This window comes from Trifolium pratense, linkage group LG5 (assembly GCF_020283565.1).
Source record: "Trifolium pratense cultivar HEN17-A07 linkage group LG5, ARS_RC_1.1, whole genome shotgun sequence".
NCBI classification, from domain to species: domain Eukaryota; kingdom Viridiplantae; phylum Streptophyta; class Magnoliopsida; order Fabales; family Fabaceae; genus Trifolium; species Trifolium pratense.
This window is the reverse complement of record NC_060063.1, coordinates 35422410-35437103: the sequence shown is the minus strand read 5'-3', so window position 1 is coordinate 35437103 and position 14694 is coordinate 35422410. Positions and strand designations below refer to the sequence as shown.

Here is a 14694-nt window from a genome sequence, read left to right as displayed (position 1 = left end):
TATTCAAACGGAACCAACCGGGCATGATGGTCTCCCCCACACTTATCACATCCCTCCACCATAAAGAGGCCTTAGAGCCATAAGTTGTTGTTTCCCTGCATAAGAAAATAGAAGGAAAAAAACCATATCTATGATGCAACAAATTAGACCAAACTGCATCTTTTTCATTGATACCCCTCCATTTCCACTCACTAAGCATAGCCACATTGAAAAGTTCTAAATTTTTTACTCCTAGTCCACCTTGATCTTTAGGCCGACAAACTTGCTCCCACTTTACCCAACATAGCTTCTTATCTTCTAGTCCACCACCCCATAAGAAATTCCTTTGTATCCTCACCAATCGTTTTATGACACATTTCGGAGCTTTGACAAACGAGAAGTACAATGGTAGACTTGCCAACACCAAATTAATTAGCGTAATTCTACCACCATAAGACAGTTGTCGACCACTCCAACTACTTAATCTCTTCGACATAGCGTCAACCACCGGTCTCCAAGTCTCTCTTTGCCTAGGATTAGCACCCACTGGAATCCCTAGGAATTTGGAAGGAATACTTTCAGAGCAACACGATAAGAAAGATGATCCAGCTGCCAGAAACCTTTCGTCAACATTTATGCCATATACTTTTAACAAAGTTTATCTTCAGCCCCGACACCAATTCAAACCCCCTCAAAACAGATTTAATAGTCCATAAATTGTTCCAAGAGTCTTCCCCCACCAATATCGTATCATCCGCGAATTGAAGGATTTGAAATTATAGCGAGTCATTTACCTTGTAACCTTGAAACATACCAATCTCTACTGCCCTTTTAATCATACCTGTTAATTTATTTTTATTTTTTAAAATTCTTTAGTATTATTATTATTATTATTATTATTATTATTATTATTATTATTATTATTATTATTATTATTATCATCCCTTTCCTTTCAATTAGTTTTTATAGAGAAAACACTAATGCTTCACATTATTTTCCAAACCAGAGAGCAAGCTTGTTGTAGAAACTGAATGATATTTTGAAAAAATTGAATTGTTGTGTGTTAAGCAATTCTCAAGGAATGATTGGAATTGACAAGCATATTGAACAAATCCAAACATTGTTACACCTCGAGTCATCGAGTATGATAGGAATATGGGGCATGGGAGGTATAGGCAAATCAACAATTGTCAGTGCAATCTATAGTAAACTCATAACTGATTTCAGTTCTGGAAGCATCATTCTAAATGTACACCAAGAAATAGAAAAAATTGGACTTCATAGTGTACGAATAAAATACTTATCACAACTTTTAGAGGAAGAAATTACATCCTCAGAATACAATTTTACATTTGATCCAAGGTTAAAACGGATAAAGGTTTAATTGGAACACATAGTAACTTTAGTCAGGGGAGTAAAATCATTGTGACTAGTAGAGACAAGCAAATGCTTAAGAATGCGAATGTTGATGAAACATATCAAGTTACAAAGATGGATTCTCAAGATTCTCTACAACTCTTCTGTTCATTTGCCTTTAAACAAAACAATCTAGAAGAACCTTATGTTAGCTTATCAAAAAAGGTATTAGATTATGCTAAAGGGATTCCATTAGCTCTCAAAGTTTTGGGCAAATTGCTTCAAGGCAGACAAAAGGAAGAATGGGAAAGTCAATTGCAAAAGCTCGAAATGCATCCCAATCTTGAAATTTTCAATTTGTTGAAGTTGTGATGAACTTGACCACAATCAACAACATATATTTCTTGACATAGCTTGCTTCCATACAGGAGGATTTGTGAAATTTGTAGAATAAACATTGGAATGTTGTGGTTTCTTTACTCACATTGAAATGAAAGTTCTTGAAGATAGGTGCCTTATATTTATTTCGAAAGGTAGAGTTTGGATGCATGATCTAATACAAGAAACGGGCATGAAATTGTTCGACTTGAAAATACAAATCCTGAAAACGTAGTCGATTATGGAAGTCTGACGAAATTTATGGTGTTTTCAAAAAGGACAAGGTATGTTCTTTAGTCCTCAAATCTCACTTGATACCTCTTCAATCTCATGAATTTAGTTTCCCACATGTGGCAAAAATGCTTTAACAATTATTACAATTCATGGAATCACTTTTTTCCTATTTATTTATCTTTTTTTTATCTAGTCCTATTTATTTATCTTTGGTAATTCATTATGTTTGATTTTAGGGAAATGGAACAGATACAATCCAGCGTATATTTCTAAACACGATGATAATTAAGAAAGTTCAACTGCATGCCAAAACTTTTAAGGAAATGTATAATCTTAGAATAATTGAATTCATGGATCTGGATTTTCTTAGTGTCGACAGAAATGTGACCTTTCGTGCATATCTTGATAGTCTTCCGAATTCTTTAAGAATTCTTCATTGGATGGCCTTCCCTCAAAGATCTTTGCCACAAGACTTTTGTCCAGAAAATCTTGTCACTCTTGAAATGTGTTACAGCCATCTTGAACAACTTTGGGAAGAGGATCAGGTATTTCATTTCAAGATTTGCCAACCTTTATAATGTAATCAAGTTCATTAATAAGTTCATTATTTTTTTGTTGATTAATTTATTCACTTTTGTTTTTAGGTTTTATCAAATTTGAAAAGGCTTAACCTTAGCCGTTCTCGGAAGCTAAAACGACTACCAGACCTCTCTTTGTGTCCAAATATTGAAGAAATAATTCTTAGTGATTGTGAAAGTTTGGTAGAAGTTTACTCCTTTAACTTCCTCGACAAGCTTAACTGGTTATGTTTAGATGGTTGTAAGAAACTTGAGAGGCTAGATATTCATAGCAATATTCTATCGAGATCATCTGGATTAGTTGCTCTTCATGGTTGTCACAACCTTAAAACGCTTTTAATCAACAATAGAACTAATGTGGTTCAATTATATGGTGGGCCTCCTTTTAATCTAGTCATATCAGTATGTGTTTTTTATGATCAAATATTATTATTCCAGTACTTTGATTTTGAGGGGGGTGACGTGATTTGGAATTTGGACTCAAGCTCCGCAAGTATCAATGAGTTTTGTTGGTTAGATATTTCCAAATGTGAGTCCCTAAAGTGGTTGTTTAAAGTGGAAGGAGTTACCTGAAATCAAGGACACTGCAGAAAATCTAGAAGTGGTCATCTTAGACGAAACTGCAATAAAAGAACAACCTTCATCCTTACACTGTTTGGTTGGGCTTGAAGAATTGAGCTTGCAAAGATGCACAAAACTTAAGACTATTCCATCTTCCATTGGAAATCTCAGAAAACTCCTCAAGTTAAACCTTGCCTATTGTGTATCACTTGAGACTTTTCCAAGCACCATTTTCAAATTGAATTTGACAGAACTCGATTTTCAGGGTTGCTCAATGCTTAAAACCTTTCCAGAGATCTTGGAACCTGTAGAAAGCTTTACTCACATTAACTTAACAAAAACGGCAATAAAAGAACTACCTTCATCCTTGCATCTTTTGGTCGGGCTTGAAGAATTGAGTTTGCAAAGTTGCACAAAACTTAAGACTATTCCATCTCCCAGTGGAAATCTCAGTAAACTTCTCAAGTTAAACCTTGCTGATTGTGTATCACTTGAAACTTTCCCAAGCAGCATTTTCAAATTAAAGTTGACAAAGCTCGATTTTGAGGGTTGCTCAATGCTTAAAACCTTTCCGGAGATCTTGGAATGGAGCCTGCAGAAAGTTTTGCTCACATTAACTTAACAGATACATCAATAAAAGATTTGCCTTCATCAATTGAGTATTTAGTTGGGCTTCAAACATTGAACCTAAAACTTTGCAGTAACCTAGTCTCACTTCCAAACAACATTGGTTGCTTGTCATCCTTGACAGAACTTTCACTCGAAGGAAGTAGTATTGTGAACCTTCCCAAGAGTATCGCTCATCTCTCAAGTTTGAAATCACTTAATTTAAGTGATTGCAAACGGCTTGAATGTGTTCCAAAGCTTCCACCAAATCTAAACCAAGTTTTGGCATTTGATTGCCCTTCCATTCAGATAATGGTGCTAAATTCGTGGTCTGATTTCGAAGAAGGTACCTTCAAATTTCATCTCACCAATAGTCAAAAACTAGATGCCACTTCCTTGAGTATTATTGAAGAGGAAGCATGTACTAAGATCAATGATCATTTATATTTGGCTGAATAGTCTGGTTGAGATGATTTGGATGGATTCTTTTGGTCTCAATAAGTTCAATTAGTTGAGGCTTAACAGTAATTTCATATGAATTAAGTTTTTTAAGCCACAATCAGTCGAACTAGTTTAAGTTTAATCGTTACATATTTTTGAAAATTCGAACTCCTAATTGATTGTTAGTCTAATTTGGCGAGATTGAATGGTGTGATTGAGAAAATTTAGAATCATTAAGTCCAATTAGTTCAAATTTTACGTTCACTTTATAGGATGACAAATATGATAGAGTTCTTAATTAATCTTAGGAAAAAAATGAAAAAACAAAGAAGAAACATATTCGGCGTCTGTTTGGATTGTTATTTTTTTGAGCTTATGCAAAACAAATTATGCAAGCAAATAAGATTTTATGTTAATTCATAAGTTCTTACTAGCCAAAATTTTATTTTTATAAACTATTTTTTCATAAACTACCTTTACAAATTTATAATAATATATAAAATTTATTTATTTGTATAAGCTATTTTGCATAAGCTCAAAAATAAGCTAATCCAAACAGACACTTGGTAGAAAATTATATAGAGAAAATATTGAAAATACTGTAACTTTTTTCAGAATATTTGTAAATAATTCTAACTTTAAAGTATAAATAAATAAATTATGTTGTTTCTTACTAAAATAAATAAATTATGCTGTTTTTTTTTTAAGAAAAGTAATATTATTTTTATTACCGGCTCCAACTGCTACCGGTGCGAGATACGTTTCCTCTCTGGCTAGAAATAGAATCCACCGATATTGATAATATTATCAAGTTAGGGAGATGGATTATCAACATTCTCTACAACTTTTCTATTTATTTGCCTTTCAAAAAAAAAAAAAAAAACCAATCTTTATGTAAAATATTAAAATTCCATGCACCTCATTCATCAACCACCTCATTCATCATTCAATCTATAGTATTGTTGAACAGACTAATCTTCATGTCTTGTAAAGATGATAATTCAATATTGATGAACAGTAGATTTATTTTTTATTTTAAAATATAAAGAATAAAATTGAAGTTTCTAATAAAAAATATAAATCTAACTTTTGAAAAACAAATCTTTTAAAATTATCAATTAGAATTTGGGAGGCTATATTCAACCACAAATATTAGAATTTGAGAGGCCTATACTAAACCACAAAAGTTAGCTTGAGAGTTGAGGTTTGCACCACACTTATAAAGGCTATCTATGCTATATCTCTAGCCAATGCGGGACTTCTAACACACCCCCTCACGTCCAGAACTGAACAAGCTGGAACGTGGGATCAACAACAACGGATGGCCCAAATATGGGAGGTCTCCACAACAAACAACAAATGGATCTAGGATAGGCTCTGATATCATATTAGAATTTGAGAGGCCTATACTCAACCACAAAAGCTAGCTTGAGAGTTGAGGTTTGCACCACACTTATAAAGGCTATCTATGCCATATCTCTAGCCAATGCGGGAGTTCTAACAACAAAAGCTAGCTTGAGAGTTGAGGTTTGCATACACTTATAAAGGCTATCTATGCTATATCGCTAGCCAATGTGGGACTTCTAACACACTTCCTCATATCCAAGACTGAACAAGCTGGAACGTGGAATCAACGACAACGGGTGGCCCAAATATGAGAGGTCTCCACAACAAACAACAAATGAATCTATGATAGGCCCTGATACCATATTAGAATTTGTGAGGCTTATACTCAACCACAAAAGCTAGCTTGAGAGTTAAGGTTTGCATACACTTATAAATGTTATCTATGCCATATTTCTAGCAAGTGTGAGACTTCTAACATTATCTATACCTATATATAAATTTATACCTATATATAAAAAAGATACAAAAAAGATATCAATAATATCCTTGGATTTTTTTTTTAGCAGCAAAAATCTTTTATTAAGTATTTACCATAACATTTCGTCAAAAAAAAAAAAAGTTTACCATAACATAAAACATGTCTTTTTTTTTAGCAGCAAATTTTTTTTATTAACAAACTCACAAAAACATCTTTTTTATTTTTTTTGACATAAATTTATATAATAATAAACACATACAAGCGCGGAATGTGTCGTGTTTAGCCGCTAGTATATATAAATAAGATATATAAAAAAAAAAATTGAATTTTTCATAATACCAATAATATATTTAACTTTCAGAAGAAAAAATCTTTTATTAACGAAAAATGCTAACAATTTATTTTTTTTTTATGTAAATTTACATGGTAGAAAATATGTATGCAATGCAACAAGGGATTTTTGAAGTTTTGAACTCTTATTCTCTTCAACACAATCTCGTTCTGCAACAAAACCTAAAAAAAGAAACACTCTCAAACTCACTAACACTCTTCCAATCAATCAATGTCCAAATTGTTTCTATGCGTGCCAAATCTTGTTTTAGGGTTCATAACAACAAACCCTAATTTCGACCCTCTTTCTCAAAAACACTCTTCGTTCCCAATTTCACTCAGATTCAAATGCTGCACCGCAACACCAACAACAACAATAACAATAACAGCATCAGAATCAAAATCAAAATCAAAATCAGACAGGTACCCATTCCCTGTATCATATCTCATCAACAATTTCGATTTCTCACCTGAATCAGCTCTCAAATATTTCAACAACGGCCATCTTGGTTTCAATACCGTTGAAAAACCTAATTCAGTTATCAACTTCTTTCTTAACAATGGATTTTCACATTCCGACATACGCATCATCATCAGAAAATCACCATCGTTACTTTCATCAAGACCCCATAAAAGGTTATTGCCAAAGTTTGAATTTTTTCTATCCAAAGGTGTTTCTTCATCTGATTTTGTTCCATTGTTAACTGCAAACCCTCAAATTTTACGAAGTAGCTTGGAGAACCGAATAATCCCTCTTTTTGAATTATTAAGTAAGTTCTTGAAAACCAACAAGGATATCATCGCTTGCTTAATTATATGTTCGCAGTTATCGGCTCATCCCTGTGAACGTATTGTGGCTAATATCAATTTGTTGACTGATTTTGGAGTTTGTAATTCTGCCATTGCAAGATTGTTTAAAACAAGGCCATCTATATTTGGTTCAACTGATTTGATTAAGTCTTTGGAAGAAGTTAAGGGTTTAGGGTTTGATCCTTCAGTGATTAATTTTGGGATAGCTTTGATGGCCAAGAAAGGTATGAGTGAAAAACTTTGGGATGAGAAAGTTGATACCTTCAAGAAATGGGGTTGGTCTGATGAAGTTGTTTCTCGTGCATTTAGGTCACATCCTGCTGTTATGTTGGTTTCAATTGATAAGATTAATTTGGTGATGAGTTTTTGGGTTAATCAATTGGGTTGGAATTCCTTGGCAATTACTAAAAAGCCACTTGTTTTAAGTTATAGTTTGCAGAAAAGGATCATTCCAAGGGCCTTGGTTCTGCAATATCTTCTGATGAAAGGTTTAAGAAACAAGGATGCAAGCTTAGTTATACCCTTTACTTATACTGAGGATTTGTTTCTGAACAAGTTTGTTTTCTCCTTTAAAGAGGAATCTGATTATCTATTAAAGCTATATGAGGAAAAAATCAAACTTGCAAATACAAAGGAGAAAAAGGGTATGCCATCCACCACATGAGTAACGGTTTAATCTTGTTCTTTTGTAATTTAATGTTAGCTTTGTTCCTTCTTTCATTTGAAGTATTTATTCTGTCTAGGAGGGTTAGTATCATCAATTTTAGATATAATTTTGATGCACAGGTCTTTGCACCTAGTACAATTTCTTATTATCTAGAATCTAGTTAATGTAAAAGTTCAAATGGTCTTGCATTTGGTCAGGGAATGTTAGCTTTGTTCCTTCTTTCATTTGAAGTATTTATTCTGTCTAGGAGGGTTAGTATCATCAATTTTAGATATAATTTTGATGCACAGGTCTTTGCACCTAGTACAATTTCTTATTATCTAGAATCTAGTTAATGTAAAAGTTCAAATGGTCTTGCATTTGGTCAGGGAATGCTTTTCTCATGCTGTTCTCTACTTATTGTCATTGTAGGGGAACTTCGATCTTATATGATTTAGGGGAGTGTTACTTCAATCTTATATGATTTAAGGGAGTGTTACTTCAATCTTATATGCTTATTGGGCTCCTATGATAGGCAGGAATCAATCTGTTGAGAAAGATAAGGCCACTAATATTCTAGTTTATGGTTGACTCTCAAATGGTGTACTTATAAAAAAATTGAAGGGAAAATGGAGGATAAATATTGACTACACCGGACACAACAAGGTTCGTTCTAAGGACGTCTATCATTTTTTTTCAATATCAATAAATTAGTAGCTAATTCATCTGATTTTCAACCATTATCATGTATATCAGGTGGTATTTTAGATATTGCCTAAAAAGAAATTACCACGCTTATCAGGTGGTATTAAATGTCTCCAAACAACCGAAGCTAGTGTACAATCCTGCAGGAAATGTAAATGAAGGAATTGTTACTTGCAACCTAATCATCTTGACTGAAGGAAATGTAACTGTGAAATTTAGAGAACGGTGGAGAACATTTTTTCAGGTCAATAATATTGCAGTGGGAATTATGAAAAATAATGTTCTTATTATCAACCATATGTGATTTCTTTCGTAAGAAATTTATGCAGTTTTTAGGTTTGTTCTAGTTGTATAATTTTTTTATATATACATTTACAAACTTATTGTCAATGATTTCTCGACCTTTGCAATTGAGAGAACGTTGATAGTACATTCCATAATAGGTCACATGTTTATCCATTTAAGAAAAGAATTCCTTTTGGTGTTCATTTGCACCAATTCCATTTGGTTCTCTTCAATTCAAATATATCTTTCTGAATCATTGACTTTATATTTGAATTGAAATAAATTGAATTGAAGTTTGATCATATATTTCATAATGCTTTAGAGTCTTATTTGAAGTTTTAATCATCATAGTGATTATGTAGGATGTTTTCTCCCCCCCCCCCTCCCCTCCTCCCGTGAATCTTTTATACCCCCAATATTTCAATGTTGCCCTTGTAGAAAAATTCGGTTCGCAGAAACCGAATTTTTACTAGTGCAAATTTAGAGTAAATTTCGGTTTTTAGAAGAAAAAAAAATTGTTTTCAAGGCAAAAAAAACTTCGGTTTCTACGAACCGAAGTTTTTTCAAGGGCAAAATTGGAAATTCAGGAGGATAAAAGATTCACGGGGGGTGGGGGAGAGAAAACATCATTATGTAGACGTTTGTAGAAGCGTTGATCAAGATGTACTCAAAATCAAGAGTCCAAAGTCCACAGTCCAGAATCGTTTGTCCATAGTCCAAAGTCATGTAGTCTAGAGTCACATTTGTTCAGAGTCACTTTATTTTTTTTTTTCTCGTTACTTTCTGTACACTTAATAAAACGATTAATGTACAAAATTGTCTTTTATGCTTTGTTATTATATAGTTGCAAAACAAAACTTGTTCCAACATAAAGCAACTAAAAGTACCAACATTTTATTGAAAAACAAGAATTAGTTATTAAAAAGTTATACATTTAATATAAAATGTACAAATTTCAATATTTTTTTTTTACGGTAAATTTTAATACAAACTATTTTAAACTTTAACATGTACAAATTTATACATGATAAAAAAAATCCTTTAGTTAAATAGACTATTAATAAAAAACATACTTTATTTAAAAAAATAGACCTAATATGACTCTATATAGATCGAGCCCTAAGAAGCAAAACTTCTATGGTCTTCACACACTCACATAATTTTTTGATGATTTATGAAATAATTAAAAGAATAAAATGAAAATTAACGTTTTATGAGTGTAACTAAGAAAATTATATTTGGTTACATGATCATATAAGAATAATTCTGTCCTAAGTTTTTGTAGACCAACCCTTTAGTCACATCATCTAACATTAATTAATCATTTTATGTTTTTTATTTGAAACAATCATTTTATGTTTTAATTTTTTGAAAGAGAAAGAGTAAACAAATTATGAGTTTGCTATTTTTTATTTATAAATTTTATTTTATTTATATACATCGTCCGTGTAAATTTTACACGTATATTTAATAATATATTGACACTTCTACAAAGTTTAAACTCTTATCTAAACTGAATTAAACGCACATCAATCACACTTGAATTGAATCATCTTCTTCCCAACCCTATCTGGTTTCCATCATGTTGAAAGCTTTTCTATGCTACAATGCTTTTGGCATATCAACAACAACACTCTACAACTATTCACCCTCCCAATTTTCTGTAAAATGCCTCACCACTACCACCACTCCACCATCAAATTCATTCTCACCAGAATCTGCAATCAAAGCTTCCAATAAAGTCATTTTCAAGACCTCTAAAAAATCAGAATCAGTTATCAACTTCTTCAGGACCCACGGTTTTACAGATTCAGATATACAACACATCATCCAAAAAGAACCATGGCTTCTTAACTGCAACCCCAGCAAAAGGTTATTGCCAAAGTTTCAATTTTTACTCTCCAAAGGTGCTTCTACCTCTGATATTGTTCGTATAACTGTTGCTGGTCACAGGTTCATGATGTTAAGCTTGAAGAATCTTGAAAATAAGTTTGAATTTTTTCTATCCAAAGGTGTTTCTTCCTCTGATATTGTTTCATTGTTAATTGCAAACCCTATGATTTTACAAATTAGCTTGGAGAAACGAATAATCCGTCTTTTTGAATTGTTAAGTAGGTTCTTGAAAACCAACAAGGATGTCATTGTTTGCTTAATTCGACATTCAAAAGCTTTTAATTTTATTCCCTATCATCTTATGGTAGCTAACATCAATTTGATGACTGATTTTGGAGTTTGTGATTCTAACATTGCTAGATTCCTTCAAATAAGGCCGTATATATTTGGTTCAACTGATTTGATTAAGTCATTGGAGGAAGTTAAGGGCTTAGGGTTTGATCCTTCAAGGACTACTTTTGGGGCTGCTTTGATAGCCAAGAAATTTTTGAGTGAAGAACTTTGGGATGAGAAAGTTGATACCTTTAAAAAATGGGGTTGGTCAGATGAAGATATTGTTAAAGCATTTAGGGTTAAGCCTGATCTTTTGTTGAATTCCGTCGATAAGATTAATTTGGTGATGAGTTTTTGGGTTAATGAAATGGGTTGGAATTCCCTGGCACTTACTAAAAAGCCACATATGTTTGGTTATAGTTTGGAGAAAAGGATCATTCCAAGGGCCTCAGTTCTGCAATTTCTTCTGATGAAAGGTTTGCGAGAAAAGAATGCAAGCTTAGTTAACCCATTTAAGTATTCTGAGGATTTGTTTTTGGAAAAGTTTGTTTTTTCCTTTAAGGAGGAGTCTGATTATCTATTAAAGCTATATCAGGAAAAAATCAAACTTGCAAAGACAAAGGAGAAAAATGGCATGCCATCCACGAATCTTGTTCTTTTGTGATTTAATGAAACTTGCAAATATATGCAGGTTGACACATTTCAGCTGTAGTCTTGTAACTTGTAAGTGCATCTTTTAGCTACTTTTCCTTTTGTTCTCTACATATTTTCACTTTGGGAGAAAAACTAATCTATATCCATGTCAGTATCGCCCTTGGAGATTCAACCCATCTGCTGTTGGAGCACCATGCTGCATGTAATAAGGCCAGTGCAGACTCGCAAAACACCTTGCAACCTTCGCCATTGGAACTTGCGAAAAACTGATCTATATCCATGTCAGTATCGCCCTTCACTTAACATATTCTAGACTGTATCCACTGTAAGATAGCATGATTGAAACTTGAACACTAATTTGGATGCAAACATAGGATTACTCAGATCACAACAGAAGCGACATTCAAACCTTCTACTCGATGCCTTGCAGACACAGTTTTTGAGATGCGACCAAACTGCAGTTGAATATACGTCGCTGGTCAGTCTGTAACACTCGCAGATGGGGCTGCAACACTTCTATAGCAGTCCTACTTTACTTGACAGTTTTCAAGCAAGTCAATGGGGTATTTAACTACTTTTTCTTTTGTTCTCTACATATTGTCACTTTGGGGGAACTTCTATCTTATATGATTTAAGGGAGTGTTACTAGATTAAACAGATTTGTGGCCTTTTTATTTAATTTTTTTACCTACTATGGTTCTATACTTCTATGTTTTGTTTTATTTTCTATTTTGGAAATATATATTATCTGTTGCTTATTTATTTAGTTCATTAATGAAAATAATCACAAAGCATCTACACACAAAGTTTCAAGAGAAGGTCACTAAGATTCTAGTTTATGGTTTACTTTTAGCACTATCTCCAAAAGAAGTTTACTATACCATTTGAGTCTCAAATGTTGTACTTGTCAAAATGCAGTACTTGTCAAAAAAAAAAATGAATGGAAAATGGAGGATAGGTATTTACTACACCGGACACAACAAGGTTCGTTCTAAGGACGTCTATCTCGTTTTTTTCAGTATCAATAAATTAGTAGATAATTCATTTGATTTTCAACTATATCATTTTGGATGCATACTTGAAGTCAGGTTATAATCACAGACATCAATGCATCATGACGAATGAAAAGCAAGGGTGTTTGTGTCAAAAATGTGAAAATACTACTACAAAATAATATCATTCGATTTGTCTTAAAAAAATGTTGGTGCCACATAGAAACGCATGATGAGCAAGGTATTCATACTGGTAGTAAATGAGTTTAGCTATTCATGACTTATTTGGGCTTGGCTCGTCAAATGTTTGGTCAAGTTTGTTGACTTGGACATGCAAGTAACTCGGTAAAACTCGGTCGGTTTTTCATCTAGAAAGATTAACCTTTTAACGGTTTATTAGAAATTAATGCAGTGATTTCAATCTGTTACGTTGGAATTCTTTTTTCTTTTTGTCAAAGAGACTGCGTCTTTTTTTTTTTTTTGTTGGATATTGTATGGAGAAAAGGATCATTGCAACTTGCAAATGCCTCGATCACCAGCTGTTGGTTGTGAGTTTCTTTGCTAGAAAAGATTTGATAAATAAACAGTGCAAGCCTAATTATACTATGTTGTGTCCTATTCTTTATTGAGAAGATCTGTGTGATGTTTTAACCTGGAAATGTTTTAACCATTGAAGTTTTTACATTAGGGAACAATAGAAGAAGTTTCAAAATAACAAGAAGTCTGTTTACTTACTCCTTTTATTTGATTTTTTGGTGATTTCTGCAATTCAATATTACTTTTTGACCTGTAAGAAACTTATTGTACTTCCAAACTCACCAATCAAACTTACTTAGACATTCATTTGTATCTCTCCACTTTGAAGAGTGAATTTTATTCAAGAAAGTGTAAGCAATACACTTTTTTTTACCACTTTGGAAAGAGATTGTTGAAGAGTTTATGGGTGTTATGATGCCAATTGAATATGCTTCAACAAAAGGGTGGCACAACTTGTGGCTGGCTTGAATGTGATTCTCATCTATGCCTTTAGATGGTTGCTTTTTGCCCTTTTGAATTGCTCACACTAGAAAACACACTACTAAAAGATAATCTCTTGGTAAGATTTACGTTATCGAAAAATATTTCCCATAAGATGGAGCGCATGGGGGATTCTGATCAATTTAGGAGGGCGAAAAACGACAATCAACCTTTACTATTGATAATGTGGTTCTTTGGAGACTTCGGATAACTTCTAAGAAAGAATTTTATTTTTTTCTCATATATTTTATTTTTTGTCAAGTAACCTATTAAATTGAAATTTCACCCTTAAAGGTGATAAGTGGAGTGTTCGGGGTTCGAACCTCGACTCCTGCATAATATATGTGATGTCCCTGCCAACTGAGGTAAGTTCACGGGGACCACATTATAGCGATATTGATATTCAATAATTTAGAAATTAGTTTTTAAAGATTTTATATAAAAATAGAATTTACTGTCTTTGTTTTTTGTAAAAAAAAAATATATATCATTTTTTAATAAAATAGTCTTTAGTTTGTTTGGATATAACATGTAAAAGTGATTTTTTAATTACAAAATAACCTTCACCTTTTAACATTTTTTTATTTCTTCACTTTTTAACACTTGTTTTGTCTCTCCTCTAAAAAAATTACTATAATTGAGTACTGTCCTGAAGAAACCAATGTGGAAATTAGCAGAGTTGCTGCAAAAAACGTACTATAATTGTTTGCTGCAGAAACAAACAGAACAGTTTTTCTAGTCAAATTGAACTTGAATTTACCCCTTAATGTGTATATATAGTATACCATAATGTTTCTTCCATAATTTATAGGTCTTTTACATTTTGTGTCTATCAAATCTTGTGATCTTTGACTGTTGTGTTGTTTAGTTTTGTTAAGTGTTTTTGGGGTTACTGAAAAAATGAAATGAATCCCATAAAGCAGCATTTGCATATTATACTATGAGGAGTTTTATTACCATAGATGGTGGATCAACAATATATGTAAAATGGTGAAAGTTCTTAGCAGTGTTCATAACATTCACAACGGAATAATTTGGATCGATTTGTGTCTAAAATTATATATATACAGTAAAAAAAATTGCAACTCTTGACGACTCTACGCATGTATCCACACCGAGATTGATCTTTGC

At 32.7% G+C, this 14694-nt stretch overlaps 3 protein-coding genes and 1 pseudogene across 7 annotated transcripts; all 4 read left to right on the top strand.

Moving 5' to 3' along the window:
* Positions 1-614: 614 nt before the first annotated feature.
* Positions 615-2010, top strand: LOC123886517 (annotated as a pseudogene).
* LOC123886515 (disease resistance protein RPV1-like) lies at positions 1722-4151 on the top strand. The gene is made up of 4 exons (XM_045935831.1): positions 1722-2492; positions 2592-2962; positions 3069-3634; positions 3727-4151. The coding sequence occupies exons 1-4, from the start codon at positions 2226-2228 to the stop codon at positions 4149-4151; spliced, it is 1629 nt and encodes a 542-aa protein (XP_045791787.1). The 5' UTR covers positions 1722-2225.
* Positions 4152-6407: 2256 nt separating this feature from the next.
* On the top strand, positions 6408-8952 carry LOC123885834. Of its 2 annotated transcripts, none has more exons than XM_045935163.1 (3): positions 6408-7742; positions 8280-8410; positions 8501-8952. In XM_045935163.1, exons 1-2 carry the CDS (start codon positions 6521-6523, stop codon positions 8333-8335), a joined length of 1278 nt encoding a protein of 425 aa, XP_045791119.1. In that variant the 5' UTR covers positions 6408-6520; the 3' UTR covers positions 8336-8410; positions 8501-8952. The 2 variants fall into 2 exon arrangements, with proteins under 2 accessions (XP_045791119.1, XP_045791120.1); XM_045935164.1 differs by having other exon boundaries at positions 8177-8410.
* A 1276-nt stretch (positions 8953-10228) lies between these two features.
* LOC123885707 lies at positions 10229-13180 on the top strand. 4 transcript variants are annotated; one of them, XM_045935020.1, is made up of 5 exons: positions 10229-11623; positions 11707-11835; positions 11939-12117; positions 12473-12538; positions 12643-13180. In XM_045935020.1, exon 1 carries the CDS (start codon positions 10317-10319, stop codon positions 11562-11564), a length of 1248 nt encoding a protein of 415 aa, XP_045790976.1. In that variant the 5' UTR covers positions 10229-10316; the 3' UTR covers positions 11565-11623; positions 11707-11835; positions 11939-12117; positions 12473-12538; positions 12643-13180. The 4 variants fall into 4 exon arrangements, with proteins under 4 accessions (XP_045790976.1, XP_045790974.1, XP_045790975.1 ...); XM_045935018.1 differs by having other exon boundaries at positions 11707-12117; positions 12643-13178; XM_045935019.1 differs by lacking the exons at positions 12473-12538; positions 12643-13180 and having other exon boundaries at positions 11939-12213.
* The last annotated feature ends 1514 nt before the right edge of the window (positions 13181-14694 follow it).